Below are 24,056 nucleotides of genomic sequence, written 5' to 3'. Positions count from 1 at the left end.
AGCATCCAACCACATAAACTTGTTGGAGTTGTTAGCGGTGTTCAGAGCACTAAAAGCTTTCCAAACACTACAGGCAAAGACAGTACTGGTCCAATCGGGACCACTGCTGGTGAAACTCATGTATACACTCTAGACCTACATACACAAGTATGTGGATTGAGACCAGACAGTCCCAGCCCACTTCCTGGAAACACACACATGGCCCTGCACTAGCTTGAGAAAACCAAGGCTTTCTCGGGCAATGCATGACCATAAAAGGATTTTCCTGACGGGGCAGGATGTAGGCCACAGGACAAGATGGCCAAAAGAACAAGCAAAAACCTCATGGCACTAGCCACAGTTAGTAGCCAAATGGTGGAAAAAGTCTGCACCCAGTTAAAAAAACAAAAGCAAAAGGTTTGGGGGTCCATAGAAATGCAGGGAAAGTTGCTAAAAAGAGGAAACCTTCATAACACATAACACATGGCACATTATGGAACCACAGCTGCCCCTTTGATTGCACTCGCCACTCCAAAGAAACCTAAAAAGTTTGCTTGTTCGGTGGAGTGTCGGAAGGCTTTTTTTTTTTTTATAAAGGATTCCCTTTGCAAGGCACCTGACTACCAGAGACCTTTCGTAGTACAAATAGATGTCTCTGTCACTGGAATAAGAACAGTCTTTTCTTGGCTGGATAACAAAGACAGTGAACACCCTATGTGTTTCATCAGTCGCCAGCTTAATGACCGAGTTAAGGTGGTACACAGTGTAAAAGAGTGTTTTTACCATCATGTGGTGCTGAAGGCAGTCCATAAGCCTTTAGTGCTTTGGCTTTGCGATTTTAGCATAGGCCAGGTACTCAACATAGCAATGCTGATGGTCTGTCAAGGATGTATAACCAACTGGAACAACAAACCAATCTGGGCGGGGGTGAAATTCCTCCCTCTCCTAGTCTTGAGAGTGGTGGCGGTTGGGGGTGTGAGTGTTAAAAGAATGTTTATATGCACCTTTCCCTCCATAGATCCATTTGCTATTTACCAGTCTTTTTGCTTTATTTCTTTTTAACCCTGTCCAGACTTCAGGAGTTCAGTAAAGCCTCTGCTTTAATGCCCTTGCCCTTTTTGCTCATTCTTAAGGGGGAACTGAATAGTCCCTAAGACTGTCAGTACTGAGAGACTGTCTCTTTTGGAGTTCTTGTATTTTTACGATTGCACACATCGCCTAACAGTGAAGTGCAGTTAGTATATTTCGTAGCCATCTAACTTTTTACCTGATGCCTTTTTGGATACTTTGGCGATGTGCCTGAGACAAGCTGGTGGCAACTGAGTGATTTATACAGTTTTTATGATGTTCCCGTGTACTTTTGCATTACCGCAAATGGCTACTAGGAGGGTAGCGCTGTAAAATGGCTGTGCCATGAGATTTTCTTGTGTGTGTGTGTGTGTGTGTGTGTGTGTGTGTGTGTGTGTGTGTGTGTGTGTGTGTGTGTGTGGATGGATGCGTTGACCAGGGACTGTCCGGGATTGGACAACAGTGGGCTGTTTGAATGTTGCAGATCCTTACCATTGGTTGGCTTGGGGTAGCTTCCAACTTGAATCTTGGATGAAAGGAGGGCTCCTGCAGCTGTCATTAGTGTCAAACTCTAACAATTGCATCGCACGCAACTACCAACAAAGTAGTGGTCTTTGAAAAGTATTTAGAAGTATTCATATGTGTGTTGGATAAGTGATCCAAGTATTTTAAGACATTCCTTGTGCAAATATAATTTCTGGAGCTTGTAGATCTGCTTAGATTACATGCTCTGCATAGTCTGACATCTAGTGGAAGTCGCAGAGTATTACAAGACTTGTTTTCGAAACTTAAACGGACATCAGCAGGGCGTGTTTAGAAATACTATCTCTAGTGCGATGTGTACTGTACCCATGGTCCTTCACGCATTGAGGTCCCTCAGATTGTTTTTTTTTCTGCCATCTTCTAGGCTGATGCCTTTGATTAACTAAAGTTGTACTTGTAGACTTTCTCCTTTTCCTTTATTGTTCGCACAACTGCTCAAACGCTCCTGACGAACACCAACATCGTCGACGACTGTTCGATCAACGACCAGACACAGCCTTTACGGGCCTCTTCGGGCTTTGGCCCATTACAGTAGGGAGAGAGGGGGGTGGTTCTTTATGCTGACCTCTTTTAGAGAATGTTTATTCATTCATTCCCCTTCTATTTTCGCCCATCTGCCCTTTTAAAATATAAATGACAAAGCCCCATTTAAATTTTGCGCCTCCTGCTACAGTAAATTCCTGTGGAAGGGACACTCACCGAGTGTGCAATCACCGTCTCCCGAGGGATCACGCCAAAAAGCATTGTAAATCTTGGCAGGTTTTCTGGCTGAAAACCCTAAAGGATCGGTGGGCGAAATTCTGGGCCGCTCACGCTATGCAGGCCGAGGCCTCCATTGACGTGACTGAAAACTCCAGCGAGGGCAGTATCAGGGTCATGAGTGACTCGGAGGGCGAACAGGGCCGTCTGAATCTCATATGCGGGCCCCTGATTCCGAGAAGCATGCCGGCGGTCCTGAAGACCTTTGGCGGCCACGGCACACACGAAACGCAAACGCACGAAGGACATACCCCACGGCTGACTGTCACAACGTCGAGGCCCATGCAGTGACTCCGGTTCCTCATTGTCCTCTGGGCCGTCGCGCACGCTTTCGCCTCATGGCAGTTACCGTAAAACGAAGGTCGGTTCGGACACCGCATATAAAAAGGACCTTCTTTTGCGTGCTGAAGAACAGGCAGCAAAAGGCATTTTGGCGTCCCCTAAGAAAAAGCTGAAAATACAAGAAATAAAGTTTTTCTGAAGTCCAACTAAGGGCTTAGTAAAACCATTCAACTGAGGCAGTACAAGACTCCACTCTTAGTATAAGGCTGTACCACCTGGTTATATGGTAGCGTAGACAGAGCACCCAGGCTTATCTTGGGAGTGAGAGAGGGCTTTAGAATCAGTACAAGTGAAATTGTTATACAAATGGTCCAAAGAAACACTGAAACACTTTGTACAAATAAAGGATTTATTTAAATACAAGTAGGCCCAGATAAATCTAGGGGTAAGTAAGTACTAACACATTATATGAAATCGCAGTATAAAAACACAACACTATACTTGAAAGTATGCAGACCCAAGTATAGACCTTTTTTTGAAGTACCAGTTCTAGGGAAGTCAAAACATTTTCATACACATTTTGTATAGGTGAAGCCTATTCTTGGGGAGTAAAAATCAATGGTTACTTTTAAAATTACATTCGGTAATGCAAGGGCAGTCAACCCTTCGAGTTGTATAAGGATTCTTATCACAAATCACTTAATCAGTCAACTGGACAATATACTTTTGGTGAATAGTGAAACACTTATTCTAGGTGCAGTAAAAACCTAGAACTACTTTTGTCATAACAGTTATACTAGGTTAGTAAAACCTCAGGATGTAATATACAATTACAGGTGCTTTTGAAATCCGGGAACCCCAGATTGAGGTAAGCAGTAACTCTTGTGAATTATTTTGGATGGACACAGCTAACACGAGGTAAGTAAAACCCACATACTTTGTTTAACCGCACAATGGAGGGGGAACATAAAACCCAATGTTGCACTTTACTGAATACTTATTCTAGGTAGGCAACAATCTAAGGCAGACTTATTAAGGACAGGCTAGCAGCAAGTCAGGGGAAGCAAGACCCAGTTTGGGGACACTCATACAATTATCCTCAAAGGACTAATCTGGTGATACCAACACTTTACTTTTGGGAAGAGGCACAACCTAATGACATGAGAGTAAAATACCTTCACATCTACTTTCTATTAGACTGGCAAAACAGTTGCTAAGGAAGAAAAGATGTTAACCAGTGCATCACACATTTAAGGTCAGTAAGAACGTTTGTAACTGTTCACTTTTAGAATTACAGTTACCAACCAACTCTTTACAAGTAAGTAACTTTGAACCCCCTATTTTCTTTTCTAGGCAGAAGGTCCCAATCCCTTGATAGTCTTTCCCTTATTCTTGGAGCATGAGTGCTCTGTGGCAGAAGGGGGGTCACTAGGATTAGTGACCAACAGGCAGTGTCGGAATAGGTTCTTTAGTAGCAAAAGACAGAGTTCCTTAGGAAAACTGGGCAAACAGGTAAGTACTTCACTTCAGAGTTAGAGGAGGGTACATGGGCTTCGCAGAAGACACCCTAGAAGGATTCTAGCAGTGGGACTGGGTGCACTGGACGAGGGACCTCCCAATCACTGAAAACACCACTTAACTACACAGAAATCCTAACAGGCTTAAGGTAAGTACATACCCAAGCCAACACGGTACCTCGGCATTGAAGAAGCTTTTGCAGCAGGAGAACATCAGGGCCTGCAGCCAAATACCCGGTCAATGGATTCATTGGTGTGGGGACTGAAAACAAGACCTCAGAAGGGACTTTGCAGCAGGGATCGATGAAGAAGGCTCTAGGCAAGATTTCCCTCGTGGCTGAATGCGGTTCTGTGGATTTGGCGCCTTTTCAAGGTGCACAGAAGAAGACAGAAAATCGCGGTTGAATTCTCGTCTTTTTAAAGGTCCAGCACTTTGGTGAGGGGACTTTTCGGACTTGATTTGTGTCGTCGTAGACCCACCAGGATGCCCACGAAGTTTCGGTGAGATTCGGAATTTGGAAGACTGTGCACCGCACAATGGCTTGAGGTCCCGGGGTATTGGGGTATTGCAACAACGCAAGGTCGCAGCAATGCTTGGGATGGCTCATAATGCAGGTCTCCTCGTCCAGTGGGTTTCACCAGGCTCTGGGTTCGGGTCGTCATTTTCATAGACCCCCAGGTCGATTGGAAGGAAGGGCTGCAGCAGGCTCCGGTTACACAGCAGGCTCTCTGGTCGCTGGAAATCGTTCCCGTTGCTTTTCCTTCGTCATCCTCTTCGGTTTAAGTTCCAGTGGTCGACATATCTTCAGCTTCCAGGTTTGCAGTATTTATCAGGAATTACAGCACAACCTCTGCATTCTCTCCCCGTATTTTACCAGAAGGGGCGGTCTGGTTGTCCACTCAGGACAGCCAGCCCCCCACTGGGATTTGTTCCCATTCAAGCAAGGCGTAAGACAAAGGGCTGGGTAGTTTTGGACTCCTCCCTCAGTTCCTGCTCTTACAGACAAACTGGAGTCTGGGCGAGGAGTCCAGGTGACTCCCACAGAAGACACAAATCACGCAAAGGAATTTCCCGCCCTGGATGTCAGGGGAAGGAACAAGAAACGACAAACACTAAAATGGCAAAAAAAGATGGCTCATTTTGGTAAAATGAGCACCCATCGGTCCCTTTACTGCAGCTGTGAACACAGCCCGCAGTAAAGGTGCACCAATTTAATACAAGGTATCACTGCCACCATCCATTGAAGGTAAGTTTATCACTGTAACAGAATAGTTAGTTTTAAATGTGAAAGGGGATACATTGTATCTCCCCAGCACTTTCACATAAGGTGGGGTGTGCTGGTTTCACTAAATAAAATGTAAATGGGATCCAGAAATCCTTTCTACCCTTGGGAACTGTAGTTCACTCAAGGTTAGCACAAGAAAGTTAAAAGGGGAGCCCCTCGGGCAACCCAGCAACAACAGGCACTTATTGCCAATACGTTTTTAAAGATGAGAACTTTAAAAAGAGACTATGGAGCGTCTTAAAAATGACATCCATAAAAAGAGTTAAAGATTATGCGAGTGTGGAAAAAGGTTCCCACTCACTGAGGTATTAATGAAAAATATCCCACTAGTAAAGCAAAAAAGTTCTGGGGTTGAACCAGGAAAGGAAGATTTACCAGTTCTGTGCAAAACTTACCTAACACTCACTACCACCAGTAAAAGGGCAGGCACTCCCTTGGCGTCGGCAGAAGCGCCGCCAGAAAAGGAGAGCAAGAAGATATACAAGTTTTGGAGAAAGGTCGCCCCTGCAGCGTACCAGACAAGGATTGCTAACAATACTACACTGTTAGTTATTTGTAGAGCGCACCAATCCCTGTTAGCTAGTTATGGCTGCCACAAATGGAATGAGCTGGAAAACAAATCGTCCCAGAACCACTAAAAGCTCAACTTCTTAAGACTGTCTCAGAGGGCAAACAAATCTCAAACTGCATCGTGAAGAACAATCTTGATGCATCGGACAACTCGGGACGCATCATATCAGAGGGAACGCTCATTATGCGGCATGCCTGGCTTAGACAGTCTGGTTTAAGGTAGAGACTCAAGCAACCTTCTTAAACATGCCAATAGAGCCAAATGTATTATTTGGGAAGGCCGTAGAGGACGCCTCCAAGAGTTCTACGGACGAGTACAACACTCTTAAATCCCTTGGGCAGTTAACAGACCTTATTCCCAACTGGGTGCCCCAAACTCTGAGATATCAGGGCAAGGATGCGCAACGCACCTCAGGCTACTCTCAGGGAGGACAGTCCTCAAACTGGGGCCAGTCACAAGGCCAAGGTTCCTCATCCAACTTTCAAAGAGGGAATAAAAGAGGCAGCGGTAGAGGCAGAATCTCACCGGGGAGATGCTCAGCCCCTCCCAAACAATGACGCACCGTTTCAGGTCCCCTCCCATTCCACTCCAGTAGGCCAAATCACTCAATTCAGGGTGTTGTCCTCCATGACAGGCGGCTACTGTATCAAGCTGGTACAAAGACCACCCTACCGCCCGCCGAGACAAAAGATGACCGCAGAAGAACAAACAATACTGCTGGAGGAAATAAAGGCGCTACTCGACAAGGACACCATAGAGATCATCCCCGCAAACTAGGTAAACAAGGGTATTTAATCAATGTACTTCCAAAAAAAGACCTTACCATGTGCCCAGTTCTAGATCTGTGCCCTCCAAACAAATATGTCAAACCACAAAAGTTTCGCATGACCACGCTCCAGGAGGTGATGCTACTCCTGAAATGGGCAGACTACATGGCGACATTGAACATTAAAGATGCATACTTTCATATTTCAATGCATCCTGCGCACAGAAAACACCTGTTTCAAGATGGCAGGAGTATACAACCATTTCAAAGTACTCCCATTCGGCATCACCTTGGCACTAAGAGTATTCACCAAAGTGCTAGCAGTAGTAGTGGCACACCCACACAAAGTCCCATCCAGTATACCCTTATCTGGACAACTGGCTAATCACTGGGGAATCTCCTCAAATTTGCAAGTTAAATACTCAAGACAATAGACCTCTTCAATCTGGGTTTCTCCGTCAACGAGAAGAAATCAAGTCTTGCCCTCACCCAAATAAAACAATTTTAGGGGGCTATTCTAAACTCAAAGGAGGAGCTTGCATTCCCCTCAAACGAGGGAGTACAAAATATACTGTTGCAGGTACCTGAAAACAAGGTCTGGCACCAGGTAACTGTACGCAATGCGTTTGCTTGGGATGATGGCCTCTTGCATGCATTGAGTTCCTCGCGCGCCTGCGAATGCGTCTAATGCAGGAATGGTTAGCAACAGTGGTCTCAGGCAAGCGGACCGTGGGACGATCTAGTGGTTGTTTCGCTAACCCTGGTTCAGGCTCTTCCGCTGGTGGTCCCAGGACAATCTGTTAAAAGGAAAACCTTTTCGCGCTCCACCAGCCCAAGCAATCCCAACTACAGATGCCTCACTTGCCGGATGGGGGCACACTTCCTCCACCACACAGCCCACGGACAGTGGGCACATGCTACTGCCCATAGACATCAACTTCCTGGAACTCTGGCCAGTCCTCAAGGCTTTTAAAGCCTTACAACAACATCTCAAGGGTTACACAGTGCCGGTCCTCACTGACAGCGTGTTAGGGAGAATTCTCATGTCTGTGCTAATTCCCTTCAACCTTTCTGGACTTCAGGACTTTTAATTTTTATCCTGTTAATTTACATTTGAAACGGGCATAAGTCAAACCATTTTTTTTGTTTGGTAGGTTTGAAAGTCAGTTAAATCAGTTAAGAATGGTATAACAGGTTTAATACAATAATAAGTTAAAATGGTTACATTGCCAGTTGATAAGAAATACAGGGGGGACAGACTGGACAAGAAACGACAGGGGAGATAAATATAGGAAGTTAATAATGTTTAACCATAGCAATTTTGATACTACATGGCTGAACATCACTAATCAGTATTATTGAGGTATTTGATAAAAACATTCAATTTTCTGTTGAATTTATGAAACTGCTTATTTAACCCATTAAGTGCCGTGGGTTTTCCCCCACAGTGCCAATGCCTTTTTTTGGTGATTTCGGTATGTTGCCATTCAATGCCGGCCCCTTTTTTTTGACCACATGTAGGCGGCCGTAACGCCGCCCAGGACTCCTAGGTTGCTGTAGGGGGGTTGAGTGAAAATAACCAAAAAGGGTGTACATTTTTTTTTTTTTCTTCAAAAAATGCAAATAAAATGATGTACAAAGAAGCCTGTGGGTTTTTCCTTGTATGTGCTAGGGACAAATGGTTTGCTGTGCTGAATTCTCCAATTTCCAGGCTTTCAGGAATGGGTTGAGTGGAAACGAATTTTTTTTATTTTGATGTGGTCATCAACCGTTTTGTGAGAGGTAGGCGATTTTGCCCATTTTTGCCAATTGGACATGCGTGGATGGAATGGAAGAAAAGGGTAGGAAAGCCGAATTGGAGGACAAAGATACATTTCTGTAAAGCAGACACAATTCCAAGTTTAGGAAGGGGTGATTTGTGCAGGTCAGGCAACAACTAGGTAGTGGAAAATTCCATAGTTTGGGGGAAAAAGCTGGAGAATGACCGAAAAAAAAGGTATGTGGTGGACAAGGTTGGCTTGGTACGGCAATGGCTTCTATGAATTTTGAGAAAAACAATGCTCTGCTACATTCCCCCGACTCTTGCAGTTAGGAAATCACACATTTTTTGTAGTTTCACAAAACAAGCAATACCACAAGCCAAACACTTAGCATGTATAAATCAGGAAAACCAATGTGGTGAGGAATGGCAAGCATACATTTTTTGAAAGAGTACAGGCAGACCTTTCCAAGGGTTGGTGCCTAAAGCAGCGACTAAATGTAGGGCACATTTGGGAAATTAAAGGGTTGTATGACAAAGGGCACCAGAAAATGGATCGAAACGTTATGAAAACCACGCAAACGCGACAAATGTCATACCTTCCCACGTTCCCACAGGTGTCCTGACGAAAACGGCACCTCACATGTACGGGTGCAGCCCTGGGCGCCAAGGGGAAAGCCGAAAACGCGGTTAACCCCAAGTCTTTTCCAACAGCAGAATTTGTGGAATTCTGTTCAAGCGCACACCATACAGATATGGGCCTAGGCTGTCCAAGCCACCAAGGAAAACCAGGAACCCCATGCATTTCCGAAAAGAGGACACCCGTGGGAATCCGCAGAGGTCTGACTTGCGCAAAGCGGCCCAGAATTTATTACCTAGAACCCCCGACAAAGTGAACATTGTGATTATTCCCCACCAAATAGCACACTTTGTCAGGGTTTGTGGGTAATGAAAACTGGGGCAATTTGATAAGTCAGACCTCTGTCCACTCGCCGAAACACGTTGCCAACAACACAGGTCCTACCTTCCCGCGTTCCCACAGGTGTCCCGACGAAAACAGTACCTCACATGTGTGGATGTACCTACCTGGACGCAAAAGGAAAAGGCTAACCCACTGGTAACCCCAAGCCTTTCGGCACAGCACATTTTGTTCATGTGGGCAACATACAGATTTGGGCCTAGGGTGTCGAAGCCAGCAAGGAAAACGGGGAACCCCATGCATTTCCCAAAAGAGGACACCCGTGGGAATCCAGACGTCTGCCTTGCGCGCAACGCACCAGAATGTATTACCCACAATCCCCGGCAAAGTCCAAACTTTGTTGAAAAAACACAATTTTCATACATTTCACTCTGCTCACCCACCGAAACACGCAGCCAACACCACATGGCCTTCCCGCGTTCCCACAGGTGTCCTGATGAAAAAGGTACCTCACGTGTGGGTGTGTATGTATATATAGCGTTTTGGCGAAAGCGCTATAATTAACAAATCATCATCGTAGTTATGTGGAGAATGCTGACACACATGCTTAGTGATTTCCCTATAATGTATTCACAATAGTTTGGAGGAAAATGTGTACACATTAGTTACCCACAATCATGTCAATTGTCTACTCTGGGATACTAATTTTGGGACTAGGGTTATTGCAATTGTCTTTCTGGAGAAAATACCCTAATGTTGAGCTATTCCGACAGCTTTACAATTTCTTGTGTTGATTTTCTTCATTTGTACCCCTCAGGTTTCATTAAAGTGCTCTTGTATATGGCATTCATGACGATTATGATTAAAGTTCACACCTTCCCGCTCTTTGCCATCCGTCCGATGTACCTGGCTATGAGGTATGCTCCAAGATTGCTAGATTATCTTGCTGTAAAAACCTGCAAATTTCTGACATGTACATTGCATAGCTGTAAATGTTTCTGCAACACATTGTTATATAGTATATATTTTTATATATTCCCATGCCGTTTGAAGGATTACTTTCTACCCCTTGTTCAGAGCGTGAAAGGTGTCAGCTCACAGCTGTGCAAAAAGATTTCCCTCAGTCCACCAGACGCTCCTTGTGAGAAACATAGTGGAGGAGCCCTGGTTGCTCTATAAAGGTGATTGGCGGTGTTAATGGTATAGTAAACACTTTGGAACATTCAGGAAGGGAATAGTCATAATGTATTACTCAAAATATCTCCCTGCTTTGTGCCATTGTCACCAACACTGTCCTGGTGGGACCCTCAAACAACTAGAGCCAGGAGTTTAATAGTCTGTTTTTCCAGGACAAAAATGGTCAACACAAGTCTCACCGATAGCCAAGCAAAGTCTCTCACCTTGGGTGCCCAGTCCTCATGTCCCTCGGGTGAATGTCGTTCCTTGTTGACTAGCTAAATGCAGGCTTTCCGGGATTCCATACCAAGTGTCCTTACAAAGTTCAGATCAGCGTTGGTTTTCCAGGTGTCAATTGTTACCTTGCGGAGTCCCCTTCACCAGCTTTTTGTGGACATGGAGTTGAAGCCACGAGTCCGCAAAACCTTTCTATACTCCCAGTGTCCCATTTCTACTGTGCAAACACACCCAATAAATCCAATTTATTAAACATAACATCAGCAACAGTCAGCTTTTATTTCTTTATGGCTGTTGAGGAGTTAACTGGCAGAGTATCTGTAAGGAAATATTTCTCTTTCAGCAACTTTCCCTCCATATTCTATGGACCCCCAAACATTTAGCTTTTTGGTTTTCATCCTGACCGTACTTTTAATTCTTCTGCTTCAATCCACTGGGCTTTTGCTCACATGTTATGGGGAAATGGACTAGTCCTTCAAGCTGGAAGTACAGGGAAACGGTTTCCCTTAGTCTTTTGACTTTGTTACTTTTTTAAGTAACATTTTAGCATTGCACAATGCATCTTACAATGCAGTGCAATGGGGTTTCATTTGTATGACCCTAGACGACACTCAAAGGGATTGGTTTGGTTACCCAAGATGTGCTAAAGGACAAACTGATGGCAGTAGTTACTTTTTCCTGTATTTTTTATTAGCCTTACCGCACATGGCTAATAACAGTGGCTAGTATCTAAACATGGCCATGCCACAAGGTTTTTCTTTTGTTCCGTGACCATCTTGCCTTTCAGCCTTCTTACTGACCTGCAAGGTCTGAAAAATCCTTTTATGGTAATGAGCTAGTGAAGGGCTTTGGTGTGGGTTCCCAGGAAATGGATGGGAACTGTCTGGTCCCAATCCACATACTGGTGCCTGAATGTCTGGTGTGAATGCTTGCACAAGACTTGCAGTGGTCCCTGATTGGACCCCTGCTGGTGTGCATGTGTGAGGCAGATCTTGCCATTGGAGTGCTTAGTCTGATCACTCGCCTGACTTTGGGATAAGAGGAGGTGTCCTGCAGCCATTCCAGGAGATCAGAAGAGGAGCCAAGTTTCCTGTGTGAAGACCGAAGGAAGACCCGCGGACAATACCTGATGAGGCTGGCAACAAACTCTTGTCACGTCCCGCTAAAGCCCTGTCAAGCTGCCGATCCTGGTGGGAACAACTGGTCCCGACGACTCCTGGTGCCCAAGCCAATTGAAGTCTTCGGAAGTGTCCCTGGGCCATCCACTGGGCTGGCCAACTACGAAGTTGGGCTACCCAGACGGGAAGCGTTGCGCTTCCACGTTTTGGCCTGGAACTTTGTGGACTGCCTGCTTGTCCTACAGGGGCTGTCTCTGCCAAAACTCATCATTCCAATATCCACGGGACCCGATATACAGGGCTAAGTTCGACTGCAACAACTTTGTCCCCTCCTGTCGCCTGGCAAAGCTGATTGTTGTCCGAAACTGCTTATCTGCATCTAGTCGTGTCCTGAGTGGAGAGGACTGCATCGATGTGAGTTGCGATCTTCGCCTGGAACAGCTTGCAGCAGCAATTGCCACTGACTGGAGACTCACTCAAACCTGCAACTCCTGGGCACCGAGGTCTGGATGAAAAGGCAGGAAACGCAACCTCAGACAACCTTCTGAGGACCTGCCAAGTCACAAGAGAAACTGAAGTATGGGGGTGAGTTACTGTTGTATTTACCTGAACCCCTCGCTGCTCTTTTAAAGGATTTCCTAACTTTTAAAAACAGTTACATTAGTTTGGCTTTGCCATAGCTTATTTGCACAAGCACTCCGAAAGCTGCGGACATTTCTATTCGTTATAATACTTCATCTAACTTTTGGACCCATCTCCACGTTCCCAGGAACCCTCTCCTAACTTGTTCCCCAACATACAAAACAGTGCAGAACTTTGGGCACAAGACCCCATGCAATTTAGGGTTGGACTTATAAAGTTAGAATTTTAAGTCCTATGGGCAGTTGGTGCCATCTCTAACCATTTTCCTTTCAGGTATTGGGAGGGTGGGGATGGGCTTATTGGATTGTGTTGCACCAACATAAGTGACTGTGCATATGTTGTACAGTATGTTAGTATTGTGTGAAATGACATGCTAGTAGTCATTTTTCATGTGTTTTCTGGGCCTATAATACAGGTTTTACTTTTATAACTAAGAGTAATCCTTGGTGTTTCACTGTGTGAACTCAATGTGGACCCCTGACCCCAATCACCTCTACTGAGATTTAAACTTGCCCTCGCTCCATGCTACCTTCATTGGTTTAGCTAAACTCCCAGAAGTTGCTCCCTGTTCGCAATAATCAAGGTGGCCGCTTAAACATCTGTCCACCAGGCAAGAGTTTAAAAATACATTATAACCGCATCCGTGTCCCCAAAAAATGACTACTCAGCATATGTTTCTCTGCATTTACAAAGTGTTTTACACAATGAGTATTGTACATAAAACAGTAAGATAACGCATGCCCTGGTTTACATTTGAGCAATACACTTCCTATTGAAACATCCGAAGACTTTAAGGGGCCTGTCTAAACAGTAAAATACCTTTCCACTCTGCCTACCAAGGTGACTGTCTTTGCCTCCGGTGGATTGCACCATCCTATGTAATGAGCCACGGTCTGATGGCTTAAACACCTATAATAGTTCTTGGACAAGAATGCCTTGCTCTAATGTGTTGGTGTTCGTGTACGTCCTAGAGCGTGCCTTTGTCTTGAGCAGATAGTACCATCACTGCCTTCTGGTCATTTTGTCAGTTTCTGCTATCCAATTGTGGCTTCTCGTGGTCTTGGTGTGCCATCTCGGTAATCATGGCTGCGATGATGTCCTGCTTGACACAGCCATTGCTTATCAGAAAATATACCGACGTTTTTGACAGTTCTTTCCATCAACCTACTGATTTTTGTTTATTTTAGGGAGAATCCTTACAAATGTGTGAATTCCCTTCTACCTTAGAGACCCCCAGCTCTTTTTGCTGGACTTTAGGACTTTTCATTTCTAACCTGGAGAGAGTGACACCTTTTTACCACTCATGTATTTTTCTTTAATCTGAACACTGTTTCTTTTGGTTTTGGAGTCTGACAAACTCCATAGGCATCTTTTTACCTTCTCAAAGGTTTCAATACCGTCTCTTGGTTAAACTACTGTTTCCAAGAGCAATGAAGTGAAATTGACTTTGCTTACATTTGTAACTTTCTAGACCCAGCACACGCTTTCTTACCATAGGGTGCTGGAGGGGTTACTTAGTATCCCCTTTGTCTAGTTTCTCATGTAACATTTTTATGTTGCCCTTTCTACAATTAATGGCTGGTGGCAGTGGTTTACTTTTTCCTACCATTGTGTGTTTCTACCGCGGGCTGCAATTGCAGCTGCAGTAAAGCACCAATGGGTGCCCATTTTGTCAAAATGGCCCTGTCTTCTTTGATCACCATTTCTTGTTGGAAAGGTCCTTCTTGAGGTTTACAGTGCGCGCCAACCCAGGTTTGGTCCCTTTATTTGTTTTGTCTTTGGCAGGTTTCACTGCTGAAGCCCGCCTCTGGCTCCAGCGTGTCTGGCAGGGCAGGAAGTGAGGGAGGTGCCCGAAACTCCCAGTGCTTAATCTCCTTGGTTACAGGAATGCACCCAAACATGATTGGCTGGTTGACTGTCCTTGGAGGACAGCCACCTTGCAGTGTGTGACAGCTAGGCTGCGAATGAATGATAAAAACCTGCATAAAAGGCAAGGCTTGTTGGCTTGGAAGGAAGAGTCGACCACTGGACGAAGGAATCGGAAGAACTACTTGGAAGAGATGCCTGCTATAACTCCTGGACCGTTGGTTTGCCCGGTGAAGCCCTGTTGCAGTGCTAAAGCTCCAAATTTATCTCGACTAGAGAATCCCTACAAAGGACGACTTCTTCCCTTGGGTTGGTGGGACCAATCAACCCCAAAGCGAACTCATCTGGACATCCTCTCGGAGCTCGCTGTACTTCCATTGCTGCTGCAGGAACAGATTGCCAGGGAGAGGACCACCAGGATCGAGTCTATCCTTTTTTAGTCAGACCTGAGCTCCAGGAAGATCCTCCAGACTCCCATGAAGCAGGACTAACCAAGCCTGAGCCACCTCAACAGTGCTGGACCCCAGATGCGAGGAAAGTCTAGAAGGTATCCGAGAACTGCGGCGGTGCTATTCGCGAGAAGCTGAAATCCACGAAGTGCCGCTGATCTGAAGTTTGCCCATTGCTGCCGCTGACCTTCAAACTATAGTGCAGGAATCTCCAGATGTCCTCCCTCTTGCCCCCACGACTGAGGCACATGATCTGCACACCTACACAGGAACAGAAGCCAGCTGGATTCAGTTTACTTCAAACCAAAGGTACTGTAAAACTAAGGGGACCTACCTCTTGTTGTGTAGCCTTGCTAGCTCTCAGTAGAGACTTGCCTTGGTTGCCCTTGCAGAGTTGATTGCAGCTTTGCCCCTCACAAGCCTCCCAGCTTGTGGCCCAACAGTGATTTAATTTTCTGCAAAGATTTCTAAAACATTGTGCAAGACTTTTTACCTACCTAGCTACAAGTAGTGCTTCATCTCACCTAGACTTTTGTTCAACTAACATTGGCTGTCCTGGCTCTCTGTAAGAGACTCATTACTTCTGACTTTGTGCTTTGCCTTTCCCCCAGGAAAGGATTACATGACTTGGCATTGGAGGGTTCAAAAAAGTACTTACCTGCTTAAGAATATTTGTTAACCATTGTTTTATTCCTCATCTTTTCCTTTTGACACTAATCTCGGTATTGCTCTAAATGTGCCAGTGACAAATCAATGTCCCCAGTGTCCTAGTTTAAGTCACCTGAGGGTGTAGGACGTGTCAGTGTGCCATCCCCAATGGGTATCAACTGATTTATTGAAACTGAGTGTGTATTTATTGAAGTATATTTTGTGCTATATGATTGCTCCCTTCTAAAGAAGGCTTATTCAACTGACTGTTAAATTAATAATTGTTTAATCAAGAAACCTTGTGTTTAAGTGTGTTTCAAATGGATTGTGTCACCCAACGGATTCCACATCTATGACATGTAATGTCCACAGCTGTGCTGCTTCGGAAATTTTTCAGCAATGGGCGTCCTGTGTCGATGGCGTCAGGTCGATGTCACTCTAAGGCCTCTGTCGAGGGTGACGTCATCGGATGTTATAAGTAGCACGCACGGCGCCCGTAACCTCAGTTCTGTTTTTTTCCGCAAACGTGTTTACTTCGAGAACTCGGCGCACCTCGTGCTATCTACTTCGATAATGTCTTCATCTTCTACCCCGCTGACACCGCGGTCTGGCTTCAAAAAGTGCTGTGTCTGTAAGCCAAAGATGTCCATCTCAGACCCGCACTGTATCTGCTTGGGGTGTCTGGGCGAGAGCCACGACATGAACGACTGCCCGAAGTGTCAGTCGTTGACTGCTAAGGCCTTGTGGGAGCATAAGGGGAAGTTGCAGGTAGGTCGGGTATCCAAACCCCGTAAATCCCAAAAAACTACTGGTCCTTCCATCGACGACTCGAGGGGTGACTCTCCCCGTTGGCGGGAGTCCAGGGGATCTCGTTCCCAGAGTGGTTCTCGCCACTCCTCCTCGTCAAGGCACTTTCGGAAGTGGGGTCACCGGTGGCCTTCCCCGTCCTCGTCGGATGATGGCTCTGTGAGGAAAGTGGCTTGCCCCACTAAATCCTCTACTCCGGAGGAGTGGGCGCCATTCAGGGAGATAATGCAGGAGATTTTATCTCATGGCACTGTTATGTCTGTGCCTTCGGTTGAAGCCGGCAGGGAACGGTCTCGGTCCGACGCTCGCGCACCTTCGGGCCCAGGCAGTGGGCGCGATAAGCATCGGGAACCGTCGCGGTCCCGTTCGGACAAGGCTCCGGTAGATCGCCAGAGACGTGCCAGATCCAGGTCACAGTCTTCGTCCCCGGCGAAACCGTTGAAGTCTGGGAAGGTGTCGACACCGTTGGCGCTGTGCCCATAGAGTGCGGCTGTCGGGGGCCTTGCCCTCGGTCAGGCCCTCTGAGCCATCAGGGCCTTAAGGCCTGAATTTGCCGGTGGAGACCCCGAGGGCTGTGGATCCTCTGAGAAAGGCCCTGTCTAAGACTTTGAGGCCTGTTCTCGACTACAGGGCTGCTCCTGTACCTAGGAAGGAGATCTTTCATTTTCTACAGAACATATATGAGGATGAGGAGAGGTCTGATGTGGAGTTGGATGCTCTTGGTGACACTCCTGAAGCTCCTGAAAGGGTCTTTTCTGAGGACAGTCAGATGTAGGTTCTGCGTCAATCTTTACATGATGGCAGTGGCCTAGACACATCTCCTGAAATGGTTTGGTAGGCCAAAGCCTGGGGCTCATGCTGAATCCTCCTACAGCAAGTTGATGTTGAGTTACCAGTATCTGGGGTGGTCCGGCCCTCCAGCTGAATTCGATCAGGATGACCTGACAGTTTAGATCCGGGTCTGTCCACTGACCCAGTGTTGCCTTTTCACATGACGTTATAGAAAAGGGTGGCTGCTACTTGGAACACCCCAGAGTCTCTTCCGGCGGTCAACAAGTTAACTAAGAAATACCGCCCATCCAGTAGCGACCCAAGATACCTATCCACGCACCCCACTCCTGAGAATTTGGTGGTTCAGGCGCCCACGGCCACCTCGAGGCAGGCCGCGTACCCTACCATCCCTCCAGATAAGGGACGACCAGCGCTTCGATGGATGAGTACGCAAGGTATTTTCGGCTGAGAGTATGGCACTTAAATCGGCCAACTCCACCTGTGCCGTAGCCAAATTTTCACACTCTGTGGAATTCTCTCGCTGACGACTGAGCATATTCCCGAAGGGGAAGAAATGGATGGGCTCCTTGCTATTGTGCAGGATGGCAAGGATGCCATGTGTGAATCCCTTCATTCTGGGTTGGACACAGCAGACCATGTCAGCCGGTCCATGGCTGCGGACACCGTGATATGCTGGTTTGCGTGGTTGCGGAAGTCGGGGTTTGCACCAGATGTGCAGGCCCATCTTCTTAACATGCCCTTTGACGGTTCTCATTTGTTTGGCAGCAAGGCTGATGAGAGCCTTGAGAGGTTGCAGACCTCCAAAGCAGCTGCTAAATCTTTGGCTGCAGCTGTGCGTCAACCTCTGCCTTTTCGTCCTAGGGGGAAGCAGTGGAGGGGTTCCTTTCATTAGAGTGAGAGGAGCGGCCAGTTAAAAGGCCCACCCTAAAGGTCCTCGTGGTGGACGGTGAAGAGGTGCCAAAGCCGGTCCAGCAGCTGCCTCTTTGCCTTCAGGCCCTGCCACAGCCGCTCTGGAACAACTATGAGGCCAGGTCTCATTGTTTGCCGTTTGGGGGCAGACTGTCTCAGCATCTCAAAGAGTGGCAAGCCATTACTTCTGATTTGTGGGTTCTGGAAACAGTAGCCCACGGCTACTGCCTACCCTTCCTAAATCAGCCTCACGACTATCCACCGGGTAAATTCTCTTTGAAGATTCCGGATTTGCTCCTTGTGCAGGAAATATTGACCCTGCTGGAGAAAGGTGCTATGGAACTAGTGCCTGTGGTGGAGAGGAACAAGGGCTGGAATTCCCCATATTTTTTGATTCCCAAGAAAGACGGAGGACTGAGAGCCATCTTGGACTTGCGTCGCTTGAACAAGTTCCTCAGGAAGGACAAGTTCAAGATGGTCACTCTTTCTCAAATCCTTCAGGCCCATCGATTTCAGGATTGGTTGGTGTCATTGGATCTACAGGATGCTTATTTTCATGTGCCGATCCAGTCAAAGCACAGAAAATACCAGAGGTTCGCGGTTGCCAGCTCGCACTTTCAGTTTTGGGTACTGCCATTCGGGTTGGCCTCCGCCCCAAGGGTCTTCACCAAGCTCATGGTAGTGGCGGCAGCGTATCTCTGGGAGAGGGGGGGATTCACTTCTACCCCTACCTGGACGACTGGCTGATCCAAGCACGTTCTCCTGAACAAGCCGTGGATCATCAAAGCCTCACCTGCCACTCCCTTCACAAGCTGTGCTTCTCCCTCAATTTCAAGAAGTCGCATGACGCCTTAACAGCTCCAGTACATCGGGGCTGTGTTGGACGCATCCTTGGAAGTGCTCGCCCCCCAAGGTGAGGGCTCATCACATTGTCCAGATGGTCAACAAATTTCAACACGCCCAGTGTCTCCCAGCTTTTTCGAATTCTTAAGGTTGCTCAGCCTCATGGCATCCTGCATTTTTCTGGTGCCAGTGGCCAGACTGAGGATGAGATCCCTTCACTGGGCTCTCAGGACGCAGTGGTCGCAATTCTCAGGCAAAATGTCGGATCTCCTTCAGATTCCGCGCACGGTCTCACAGGATCTTCTCTGGTGGTCCAGCAAAGGGAATCTGATGAAGGGAGAACCTTTTTGGCAACCATGGCCGGAGGTGACTGGTGTGACGGATGCTTCCCTCACAGGATGGGGTGCTCACGCCAATGAGCTAACCACCAGCGGTCGTTGGTCTCCGTCTGAGTCCAAACTCCACATAAATCTTTCGGAGCTGAAGGCCATCAGGCAAGCCCTGAAGGCTTTTGTCGTTTGTGCGCGGGAAGAGTGTCCCGATTATGACAGACAACACAGTGGCCATGCATTACCTCAACAAAAAGGGGGTGTAGGGTCATTCCCACTGTGCAGGGAGGTGATGCAACTCTGGTTCTGGCCGATACAGCAAGGAATCTCACTCTCGGCGGTTCATCTTGCTGGAGAGGAGAATGCGGCGGTGGACGCTCGGAGTAGGCAGAGTGCAGTCTCTCACGAGTGGGAGTTGGCTCAGAAAGTCCTTCAGGAGATCTTCGATTTTTGGGGCACCCCTCAAGTGGATCTGTTTGCGACCGGTGCCAACCGAAAGTGAGACATACTACTCAAGGGAATTTCCTCTGAGTGGTACTTTAGGGGACGCAATCGTCATGGATTGGTCATTCCCACTTCTATACAAGTTTCCTCCGGTCCCCGTCATTCCTCAGATTCTAAGGAGGTTGCAGAGGTTCGGGTCCCGCATGATCCTAATTGCTCCGGATTGGGCCAGGAGACCGTGGTATCCGGACCTTCTGGAAATGTCAGTCTGTCCTCCACGCCGTCTTCCCCACAGGTTATGAAAGGTTGAGATATAAAGAATGGGACCTCCCGGGTGACGTGATGGAGGTGTTACTTTCAGCCAGGCGTCCGGCAACCAAATCACTGTACTGTTGGCGTATGTTTTGCGACTGGCGCAGGGAACACAATGTCGATCCTTTTCAGTGCTCCATTCCGTTGGTTCTTTCTTTCTTGCTTTCTTTGGCCCACAAGGGTCTTCAAGTGGGTGCCATTTAATGGTTCCTTGGTGGCGCTGTCTATTTTCAAGTGCTCGTCTGAAGAAAGTTCTTATTTTAAATTTTTTTTGATTGCCCAGTTTCTAAAAGGGCTCAATAATGTGTGCCTGCCGTCCCCTTTGTCCGTTTGGGATTTGAATTTAGTCTTGAAATTCTTGATGGGTGCTCCCTTTTAGGCTTTGCACTTTTGTCCTTTGAAACTGTTGACCTTCAAGACAGTTTTCTTGATTGCAGTTACATATGCTCGCACAGTGAGCGAGTAGCAGGCACTGTCATCTAAGCCGCCCTTTACTTTGTTCCACAAGGATAGGGTTGTACCGAGGGTACTTCCATCCTTCCTCCCTAGGTCAGTGTCTGATTTTCATTTGAGCCAGATGGTGGTACTTCCTGCTTTCTATCCGCCTCCTCATCCTGGCAAGGAAGAGGAGAGACTCTGTAGGTTCGACCCTAGGAGAGCTTTAAGCTTTTATTTCTGATGCTTGTTAATCTGCTTAGAATCACATGCTGTGCATATGGGCCGACATCCAGTGGTAACCGCGGAGTATTGCATCTTGTCTTTCGGGGACCAAAAGGGGACGTCGGCATAGGCGTGTCTGAAACACTATCCCTATCGTGACGTGTGTAGTACCCAAAATCCCTCAGGCGCCGACGTCCCTCAGATTGTTTTTTTCCGCCCAGATCACTGGTCGCCCTATAGCGGAGCTCTTCATGAGACATTGTTTATCTTACCGAATTGTCAGTTTATCCCTGTTAAGTCACTTCGCCCATCAAGAACATCGACGAAGACTATGTGGTAATCGTCTACGGCTGTGGGTTCCGACGCCTAAGATTCGGCGTTCGGAATTTCACGTGGTTGGGCCTTCCGGCCGACCTACACAGTAGGGAGAGTGGGCTCAGGGTTTGCCATACTGTTATGTCTTTCCTCTTTTCCACTGCTTTCCCTTTTGGTCTGGTCACCCTTCCCTTCTGCTATGGAAAGGACTCCATTTAGATTCTGACCTGTGTGCAGGGTTAGATATCCGTGGAAAGACTAGCACACCTCGTGTAACGCTTGTCTCCCCCTAGAGCACGATGAAAGGCGGTGTTCCGCATGTAAACTCCTTAAACCTAAGACCCTTAGGGAGCGCCGGTTAAAGCGGTGGGCCGCGTACGGCATGTCACGCGTGGAGCCTCCTTCCCCTGCCGCGACACCAGCCGAAAGTGACAGGGGCACGTCTGATGACCAAACGTCCAATGCGGACGTTATAGACCTTGAGGCGGACACTTCTAGGGCCGCCACGCCCATCCCCGACCCTTCCAGGCTCGACTCCGGTCTTGCTACAGGGAACACACCCGGCGACAGGGGCGTACAATCGCACTGCACCAAGCACACAACCCAAACGCCGTCCTCGATGACATCGTCTAAGAAGGCGAAAGCGCCAACGGGCCCGCCGGAAATTTCGCCAGTGCCCACGGATCGGTCCGGTCTGAAGCCTTCCCCGCATCCGCAGCAGCGCATGACTGGGCATAACAAACATCATGAGGGCGCTACTCCCCAAACTACACGCGTCGAAGTTTCAGAACAAGAAACTTCGACTGATTCCAAGGTTTCCAAGGCCCATACAGGCCCGAAAACTACCAGTAGGCCTCTACCCGAGAACCCACCCGCTGGCCCTTCTGGAGCCGAGGAAGACATTTCCATTGCCGACACATCATCAGAGGCGTTGTCTCCCGAAGATTCGGTGACTATCCGTTAGAACATCAATAGGATTGCTACAGCAATGGGCCTAGTACCAGTTCCGCCCACAGTTAAGGGCCGATCCGCCGAAAAGTTTTCCACGGATTTGGAAGACGATCCCGAAGACTCTTAAGAAGAAAGCCAGGTACCCCTCTCGAGCACCCTGAGGAGATCCTCGCAACGCCTTAGGGCGGAGAACACGGTTTCTACTCAGCTAGGTCCATTTGGGTCATCCAAGTGGACCAGGGAGCAATTCGAGGGGTGTATGGATCGGCTGGAGCAGTTTTTTAGGGCTTCTGATCAACCTCCGCCGAAAAAAGCTCGGGTAGACCCTAACCCTCCAACACAAGATGTCCAACACCAAGTTGATTATCAAGATGATGTCCAGATGGACACATATAGAGACATCTATACAGAAGAAGAGGAGTCCTCTTTTCTGGACAACTATGGGGAAGATCAAGGAGCAACGGACAACTGGGAGGACACCCAGCAGGACGCTCACAACTCTGATATAGTTTGCCTAGACTCTCCTCCATCCACCCCGATTCGACAAGCTTCCCCGGTGGTTGATCAAATGGCTTTCGAAAAAAGCAGCGGAATTCTTTAAAATTGCCACGCTTGAAGCCTTGCCCGAACAAGATTTCGCAGAGGACATTATTAATGAAAAGCCTCCGGCAAGCCAGTCTATCCCTCTCTTGAGGTCTGTAGAGACGGCTGGCCCCTTCCTTACTCGCACCCGCTCAGACTAGGGCTGTGAACCCATGGGTCGAAAAACTTTTCTGACCCGCTTTATATCAAAGGACATGCAATCCCAGACTCACTGGTGGTGACCAACACTCGCAAGAGAGCAGAGGTTCCCCTTGCCATGGGAGAGTCACCCCCGGACAAGGAGTCCAAAAGGTTGTATGCCTTAGGCAAACGGGTTACGTCGGCGGCGGCCTATACCCTCCGGATTGCCAATAACACGACATTACTAGCAAGCTACGTCGCCGCCCAATGGAACCTACTCCAGGAAGGCCTTCAAGAGGTTCCAGAAGCAACCAGAGCCAAGCTTCTCGCCATTGTCTCGGAGGGCAAACTTGCCAATCAGAATGTGGTAAAGTATACCCTGGACACCGCAGAGACAGCAGGCAGGTCTCACGCACAGGGTACTCTCCTAAAGAGGCACACGTGGCTGCGCACGTTGGGCTTCAGGCCTGAGACCCAGGCATCCATTATCAACAAACCCATCGAAGAGGCCAACCTCTTCGGGAAGGCGGTAGACGATGCATTGGAGACGGCCAAGAAGGAGCACAAGACTATTAAGTCGCTGCACCAAATTTCCCAGAAACCCTCTTCACAGAGGGGCAGTAATTCTCGGCGGTCCTTTCGAGGACAAGCTCGCGCCGCTCAAAACAATTTCGGCACGGGCAACTTCAACTTAAGTCAACCTGCTGCAAGCCCCACTTACTACCCCCAGAGGGGTCAGAAGCGCAGAAAGAATAGAGGCAGAGGCTCCAATTCCAGAGGAGCGTCAACTTCAGGTCAGAAATGATCACCAAGTCCAGGTCCCCTCCCATGTCTCCCCGGTCGGGGGGGCGATTAACATCTTTCCTCAAGGCATGGGAGGGGATAACTTCAGACCAGGGTCTTAAAGACTGTCGCCCACGGTTACTGCGTGGAATTCGCCCGACCTCTACAGTTCAGACCGCCGAAACATCGACGCCTTTCACCGGAACATCTGCAGATCCTGATCCAAGAGGTGGAAGCGCTGCTGGGGGAAAGGACGCCATAGAAGCCATAGAAGCCGCCCCGATTAAGGTAGACGAGGGTATCTATTCAGTGTACTTCCTTGTACCCAAAAAGGATTTCACCATGCGTCCTGTCCTAGACCTGCGCCCAGCAAACAAGTTCATAAAGCCCCAGAAGTTTTGCATGGTAACACTGCAAGAGGTGATCCCATTGCTAAAACAGGGGGACTTCATGACAACATTGGATATGAAAGATGCATACTTTCATATTTCAATGCTGCCAGCGCACAGAAAATTCCTAAGGTTTGTGATTCAGGACAAACACTACCAGTTCAAGGTACTCCCCTTCGGCATAGCCTCGGCACCAAGGGTGTTTACCAAGGTC

The 24,056-nt window shown here is 47.7% G+C and overlaps 1 protein-coding gene across 1 annotated transcript in view; it reads left to right on the top strand.

The window, feature by feature from the left end:
- SYVN1 (synoviolin 1) overlaps positions 1-24,056 on the top strand; it is an 890,352-nt gene that overhangs the window by 282,865 nt on the left and 583,431 nt on the right. The window contains exon 8 of the mRNA XM_069644965.1: positions 10,267-10,366. Coding sequence (XP_069501066.1) covers positions 10,267-10,366 — 100 coding nt within the window. The remainder of the gene's footprint in view (positions 1-10,266; positions 10,367-24,056) is intronic.

This window comes from Ambystoma mexicanum, chromosome 2p, assembly GCF_040938575.1.
Source record: "Ambystoma mexicanum isolate Mex_15411 chromosome 2p, UKY_AmexF1_1, whole genome shotgun sequence".
Lineage (NCBI taxonomy): Eukaryota > Metazoa > Chordata > Amphibia > Caudata > Ambystomatidae > Ambystoma > Ambystoma mexicanum.
The sequence above is the reverse complement of the archived record's forward strand: the minus strand, read 5'-3'. Positions and strand labels throughout refer to the sequence as shown.